This window comes from Apostichopus japonicus, chromosome 16 (genome assembly GCF_037975245.1).
Source record: "Apostichopus japonicus isolate 1M-3 chromosome 16, ASM3797524v1, whole genome shotgun sequence".
Taxonomy (NCBI): Eukaryota; Metazoa; Echinodermata; class Holothuroidea; order Aspidochirotida; family Stichopodidae; genus Apostichopus; species Apostichopus japonicus.
In genome coordinates, this window is record NC_092576.1 from 6,979,587 (window position 1) to 6,987,500 (window position 7,914).

At 37.7% G+C, this 7,914-nt stretch overlaps 1 protein-coding gene across 3 annotated transcripts in view; it reads right to left on the minus strand.

Annotated features, from left to right (window-relative positions):
* Positions 1-1,884: 1,884 nt before the first annotated feature.
* LOC139982619 (uncharacterized) overlaps positions 1,885-7,914 on the minus strand; it is an 11,731-nt gene continuing 5,701 nt past the window's right edge. Inside the window, exons 3-7 of one of the 3 annotated variants that reach the window (XM_071995590.1) lie at positions 7,209-7,435; positions 6,391-6,566; positions 5,834-5,894; positions 2,199-4,821; positions 1,885-1,917 (exon numbers count right to left, since the gene is read on the minus strand). In XM_071995590.1, coding sequence (XP_071851691.1) covers positions 3,956-4,821; positions 5,834-5,894; positions 6,391-6,566; positions 7,209-7,435 — 1,330 coding nt within the window. In that variant the 3' untranslated portion in view covers positions 1,885-1,917; positions 2,199-3,955. Of the gene's footprint in view, positions 1,918-2,198; positions 4,822-5,833; positions 5,895-6,390; positions 6,567-7,208; positions 7,436-7,914 lie in introns of those variants that run through there. The other 2 variants (XM_071995591.1, XM_071995592.1) reach the window with 2 other exon arrangements.

Genomic DNA, 7,914 nt, shown 5'->3' on the forward strand with positions numbered 1-7,914 from the left:
ATAATGATGTAGTCGAAATAAATGTAGGTATCTGATCCGGACATGTTTCGCATCAAATCTACAATTGTGTTCCTTGACCAAAACTGGAGAGAAATTTCTGCAAAATTGCCATATTTTACAATGTCACAAAGAGGAGTTAAGTTCTAGCATATAGAGAATCGTGCGGTGGAAGGAGGGGGAGGGTGGGGGGGGGGGTAGGGGTGGTGAAAGAAATCACACTTATGTCGAATGTGAAATGCTTTTAAAGAACATTTTTCTTGACCACTTCAGGATCAGACCTTAATTTGTTTTACAATTAAAGTAAAGTAAAAGTAAGGTAAAGTAAAATTTATTGATATCAATCATAAAATGAAGATATAATAACATGGATTCCGCAGCTTAAAAATATGCAAAATATATATACAAAAATATGATAAATATATCATCTAGTAATATGACAGTTCAAAAGCTTTATACTCCTCGGTAAAAAAAAGAATGTCTAAAGCGTTCAGTACGCATACGAGGTGGGGTATACAACCTACGTGGAGTGGTGTAATACTTATGGAGAGGATGGTCAGGATCAGTCAAAATCCCTCCTACATAATGAAGTACAATTTCTTCAATATACTGATCATCTATAGAATAATACTTTCTGAAATGTCTCTTAATCAATTTGAGTTGAGTCTTGAAACAGGAAGTTTATACTGCTCTAGTACTTTCAACGTAGGAATCTGATCCGGGCATGTTTTGCATCAAGACTACAATAATTGTGTTCCTCAATGGATGGATCAGACCCAGATAAGTAATACTTCTGTTGTATTCGTGACCAATAAGGGACGAGGGTTTCCTGTGTTTGCTCTTAAACCCGAATTTTTGTTTATAGGATAACACAATGTTTATAGGATGTTTATGTTAATTTGTTTACAGGATCACAACAACACTTAAGGAGTGTTAGCTCAGTGGTTTACGCCGGTGCCTTTCAATCATAAGGTCCCCGGTTCGAGTCACTCCCAAGATTAATGTATGTCGTCCAGTTACAGAGTTGGCGACAATTAACAATTCATAATCATGGACGTTAAATATGAATCTAAGAGATTGACTTCGGTCAGCTTGCGGCTTTGATAAGCCAATGAGGCTTCTTCGCGAGTTACTGCTTGCAGGAGGATCTAAAATACATACAAACATACATACATACATATACACATACACATACACACACACACATACACACACACACATACACAATAATTGTGTCTTCGATCCTCCAGGAGGGGATGTTTCGTCTGCTATACATATTAGGCCGACGAACTGGTCGTAGGAAAATCACTCGAATGACAACTGGAGTCGACAAAAACAACAAAGATATTTTTTTTGGTCAAACCGTTAACTCTTATAAAGAAAGATATAAAAAAGATAATGATAGCAAACTGCTTAGGTAAAATGTAAAAGTTTGAAAACCTTAAAGCAACTGCAATACGATAAGGTCAAGTGTTTTTTTTTCCTGCAAACCCTTATAAAAAAAAGATAATGATAGCAAACTGTTTAGGTAAAATGTAAAAGTTGAAAATCTTTCTTTTTTTTAATTTTTATTGTTTGTTTTTGTGTGTTTGGGCAAACCCTTATAAAGAAATATATAAAGAAACATATAAAGAAAGGTAACGATAGCAAACCGCTTAGGTAAAATGTAAAAGTTGAAAATCTTTATTTTTTTTATTTTTTATTTTGATTGCTTTTTGATTGTGTTTTGACAAACCCTTATAAAGAAAGGTATAAAGAAAGATAATGATAGGAAACTGCTTAGGTAAAATGTGAAAGTTTAAAAACCTTTTTTTTTTGGATTACTGTTTTTTTTTGTGTTTTGGCAAACCCTTATAAAGAAAGAAATAAAGAAAGATAATAATAGCAAACTGCTTAGGTAAAATGTAAAAGTTTGAAAACCTTTATTTTTTAAATTTATTTATTTATTTATTGTTTTTTTTTGGGGGGGGGGGTGTTGGGCAAACCCTTATAAAGGAAGATATAAAGAAAGATAATGATAACAAACTGCCTAGGTAAAATGTGAAAGTTTAAAAACCTGTTTTTTTTTCTTTTTCTTTGTATATTGTTTTCTTATATTGTTTTTGTGTTTTTTGTTTGTGTTTTGGCAATCTCTTATAGCAAAGATATAAAGAAAGATAATGATAACAATCTGCTAATAGGTAAATGTAAAGTTTGAAAACCTTAGGGCAACTGTAATAAGATAAAGTCAAGTGTTTGGTGTCAAAGTAAATCCCTGGGGTCTTAAATATTGAGAAATTCTGAGCAGTTTAAGATATAATGCAGTATTTCTGATTAAACTAAGTTACAAATGGCACCTTAAAAACATCTTAAACCTTTACCAATTAAGTATGGTGAGAGAATGAATGTATACTAAGATAGTGAGAGCAATGAAATATTACCCTGACATGGTATAAGCTTTCAGGAATAACTAATTAGGTTCTTAAAAATGCAAATCATTTTCAATTGCATAACAAACAATTGATATCAATTACGAACTGACCAAGTATGTGCTGTCCTGTACACCATGTCCTTGCACAAAATGTCATGCTGAAACCAAAGCTTATTACTGGCCACTCCCTAACTAAGAAGATAGGGTTTCAGGGATTGAGTTCTGCTGGCCTTAAACAAACATTGACATGAAGCAAATTAGAATTCTCAACTTGAAAAACAAAATTATCCAGCTACAGTACTTTAAAGACTTAATATTTCACCACTGCTGACCTTACATGGCATTTGACCTTAAAAAGAATTACTGGGTTCTTGTACTCATTATAGGAAACTTATATGCTAATATGACATCTGATCAAACTCTTATGATGTCATGTTTAAAATTTCCAGAGTGTAACCTCTTCTGAACCCAAACAACCCGACCCCTCCACCACAAAAAATAACACGGTTCTGGTACTCACTATAAAGAAGCCATAGCCATACGTACCAGCTACTGCAGTTTTCAATGTGGAAATACCGTATTAACATACTGTTCAAGTTTTGAAACCTGGTGACCTTAGTGAACTCTGACCTACATCAAATTGTTCATGTTCTGGTTCTGGAGATATAGCACTTTTGATATATTACATTTTGACCTCTGCTGACCGAAAATGACCTTTGACCTCTATCGAAAACAATAGGGCTCGCTGAACCAATTACAGGAAATCCTTTTGCCAAATACAGGAACTAAATAGGTGATCATCCTTGAGATATCATGCATGTTTACATGATTTTCACAGTTTCCGTCGGTTGACCTCACATCACATTTGACATTCATGAAAAACACTACAGACCGTCTATACTTACCGACGGCAAGCTACACACCCAATTGAACTCTCGGCAACTTTTAATTCTTGAGATATTGATGGATCAAAGTTTTCAGACTTTGACCCTTGCTGACCTAAAATGACCTTTGACAAATACCAAAAAACAAACATGTTCTTCTTAAGGGAAACTACATACCAGATATGAAATCTACCCTAGTTACCCTTCTGAAGTTAGAGCGTATACACACGCACGCACACCCTACCACGCCCATATACACGCCGTCACCATCTCATAGATTCCTTCTGCCTTCGGCAAGGAATAACAAATAAGAGACTACTGCATGTTGTAAAGATCTTTATCCATTTTGATTTGATGAATGGGCAATTCCTTTGACGCAAAGTGTTAATGTCTCGTATATAACCGTTTACTGTGATATCACGGAACCACACTCAGTGCATTTGTTTTCAATCGTATTTGCGTGGGAGGAGATGTCATTACACTGACCGTAATAAACAAAGACAGGGACCGTCAGCAAGAAAGGCAAATAATACAGAACGTCACAAAATTAACCCCAACAATTTTAGTTAACCCTCCCCCCTCCCCCACTTACACTTTTTCGATGTAACGTAAATTTGTAAACCAAATACAGAAGCTTAGACTTATAGTAGCCGTTCTGTAAGCTTCACAATGAAATGACTTTAAGGCGTTTATTACCAGCATCAACAACCATCAAAAAATTCTGATTTTGACAATGGTAATAGTGCAGCCCACGAACAAAGTCTAAACTTTTGTTCTTGTTTTGCCAAAACCACGGTTTTGGACTTTCCTCCAATGTTACACACTTATTCTGCCTGGGTTCAGTGTAGCGCACGATACACTCGTATTGTGCTTTATATCCGGGATTTCTCAGTGCAATATAAATGTTACCCTTGTTATCTATGTCCATTCCTCTGCAATGGTTATTTGTTTTTACAGTATAAAGTCGGCATTTAAAATTATATGAATAAACATCAACTGCCATTCTTGCAAAGTCAGAAATGAAAAACTCATTTGAGCTACTTTTCTTAATGTACCAAGGATCTTCCAGACTACCGCTACAATAACAACCTAAATACTTACCATCGGAAGTAAATTTGGCCACTTGAGCCGACTTTTTCTTCCTACCTGTCAATACGTAAATACAATTTTCCCTCTCGCATGACGTAATACCTGCAGGTTCTTCCATGTTATGTTCACCAAACCTTTCCTTCTCATTCAATGATTCATCAAATTTTATGACACATTTACTCTTCTTGTCAGTAACAAATAAAGTATTTCCCAGGAAAGTTGCGGCAAATGGTTTAAAACCAGTTTCTTCCCAACGCTTTATCGTGTTTCCTGCTATGTTATATGCGTAGATTCCGTCGTCCATCAATATAAATATCTGATTTTTGAACGTGATGACGTCGTGAGGTTGGATTATGCCTGGTATTTCTTGGAATGTTGGAGGTTCGTTGGTTTCCTGTAAGCTTTCGTTGATTTCATAACTATTGTCAGTTGTTTCGTGACCTGTCAATAAGATAAACATTTGAGCAGATTTTAGTACTACAAATGGGGTAGGGAGGTAGGCATCGAAGCTGGAACCGGACATGTAGGAACCACGGGGCAGGAGGGGATTGAGGGGGATTTAGGAAAGCACAGAAATAAGGAAGAGTAAGGTAGAGAGCAGGGAGTCAGTAAACAACAGGGATGTATGGAGCAGATAGGCAAGTAGACAGGGCGGTAGTAAAATAAGGAGGCACGGAGGATATGAGGCAGAGAGGCGGGAAGGCATGGAAACAGGGAGACAAGGAGACAGGGGGTACGGAGGCAAGGAGGAAAGGAGGCAGAAAGAAGGGGAGTAACAGAGGCATTTAAGCAGGGAGTCAGATAGACAGAAAAGCATGGAAACAGGTAAACAGGAACCACGGGGCAGAGGGGAATGAGGAAGGAACAGAGGTAAGGGAGAGTAAGGGAGCACCCGATACACATAGAGAACACAGTAACTGCTGTACATCTTTGAGTGTTGTACTAGAGTAAAATCTGGATCGTGCTAAAAATCAGTAGCATGTGCTATTAGGATTACAGGAAGAACTGAGGATGTGCCCTGGTGTAATCACAACAAATCTAGTTTGATGTATTTGTTTGGATTACCGTCCTCAGTTCTTACTGTTAACCTAATAGCACATGCTACCGATTTATCCGATTTTTCAGCACAATCCAGTTTTTATGATGGTACAAAGTTTTAAGATTGATATTGGTTACTGTAATCTCTTTGTGAATCGGTTGAAGTGAGGGAGCAGGGATGAGAAGGGAGTCAGGGTGCAGCGGGGATGTGTGGAGCAAGGAGGCACGGAGGCACGGAGGCATGAATGCACGGAGGCAGGATATCAGGGAGGCACTGAGACAGAAAGTGAGTCACGGAGGCATTTAGGCAGGGAGGTCGTGAGACATGTGGGAGATAGACAGAATAGCAATGAAACAGGGACTCAGGAAAGTAGGGAAGCAGGGAGAATGAAGAGAGTAGGAAGAAATGATATACCTCTTGAATCATCGGTCACTGTGCCACTGGAAGATTGATTGAATGGCCTACCCTGGGATAACTGAAATAACAAAAAGTTAGGTTCAAATGTGGTTTCTCATTTTTTTTTTGCATGCTTCAATGTATAGATGTGTGTTTTAACAGAAAGTCAAGTTGGTGCTTCTTATTCATTTCAAAGTCAAATGTGATGCACACCCCTCTTTGTCCAAAGTATAATGATTAGCACAACCTTTCCTGTATCTTAAATTATAACCCAGCTATGCCTCATAATGCACCATTTTACGTCTAAAATGTTAACTATATGTCTTTTTTTCGGGCGGGCGGGAGAGGGGGAGGGAAGGAGAGGGAAGGGGAGTGAGGAGTACCATCAGACCCCTTACATAGCAGCCCGCTCCCATTACCTCAGCATCACAAATGCTTTACTTTAAATTCCTGGGCCACCTCAAATTTCGATATTAAGTAAAATAGGTATATTTATATAAATATACAACTTTCTACGCTAGATCTTCCTATATAAAACCAAATAAACTAAATAAGATTAAGTCTATGGGACCTACCTCTACTGCAAATTTCAAGTTTTCCTTCACTTTCTGCAGGGACTTATTTGATGCAGAAATCACCTTCCCCAGCTTATGTCGTTTTCTCAACTGGTATTTCTTCAACGTGTGTTCGCTGACATCTGTCAATATTTTCTGCAAATCTTTATTTGCATTCTGCACGTTTTCAAGTAATCCTTCATAAATAATTATTGAAAATAAATAAATTTAAACAACATTATCAAAAAAAATAAATAGTATTCCACAAAGAACGTAAAACATTTCACAAAGTCACCGGACTCTCGCAGGATAACGCGTATATGGACGCCGACGCATAACATTTATAAGGAAGGGAGGGGGTCAGGCAAGATTGTTAATAAGGATCAAAGACTGCGGGAAGAGGAAGCCTATAGAACACGGCCAACGATGGAAGCCCCCACCCCTATAATTGTATGTTCATTCATACTTAGTAAAGATTCCTAAATCCTATTGGTCCATTCAGGTCAGCTGACCGTGGTTAATCCTGTGAGTAACGCACGGTAAAATTACGGAGCATCACTTTAATAAATCTTTGGTTATATGTAACCAAAAATGTTTTGTTTTATGATTTTTCCCCCAAATGGTAGTGTATGAATGAACGGGGTTAATCAACGGTCTAGCGTGCGTTACTCACATGATTAATGCACTCCGGGTGTGAATGCTATCGCTGGATGCACTCGGGCTCCGCCCTCGTGCATCACTTGCATTATCCCCCGATCGTGCATTAATCCTGTGAGTAACGCACGCTAGACCGTTGATTAACCACTTATTAATCCATATATTACCTCCTTCATAATTACCTGGGTCGGTGTTGACATTAATTTTTTTCGTCAAATCTTTGAGAATGTTTTCCACAAATCTTGTATCATTGCATAGATCCTCACATTGTTGTTTCTTATTGCCGAACAGTGTCTGCTTGACTTGGGATATCGATGAGTGAATATCTTTACACAATTGTACAGCGGATGTGACTTCACCGATCATCCTGACTATTCTGTATACTTGTCGAAGGTCTCTGAAAATTAAACTGAAATGTTGAAAGAATAATATTCTACAATTACATAGCAATTTCTAGTGGCGTCAATCTGAATGATTATCCGTTACGTCGGTAGTAATTCAATATTAGTGTCACGTATATACTGTGCTAATTTCAGTAAAAGAAAAGGGTCAAACAGTCAATTTCGAGAGGTTGTATCATGGATCTGCAGCATTTGACTATCAAATGTCGCCCATTTTACCTACCTAGGGAATTCTCATCGGTGACCTTGACGTCTGTTTATATTCATCCAGGGGCCAATTCAACGGTGGCACTTACTGATCTCGCAAACGTCATTACAAAGCCGAGAATTTAAATCCGGATACTCTTTCAATTGTTGCCGGGGATTTCAACAAAGCTAATTTGAGGACCGTACTCCCTAACTTTAAACAACACGTTACTTGTCCGACTCGCGGGAGGAGAACTCTGGACCATTGTTACTCCAAGGTTAAATCAGCCTACAAATCTGT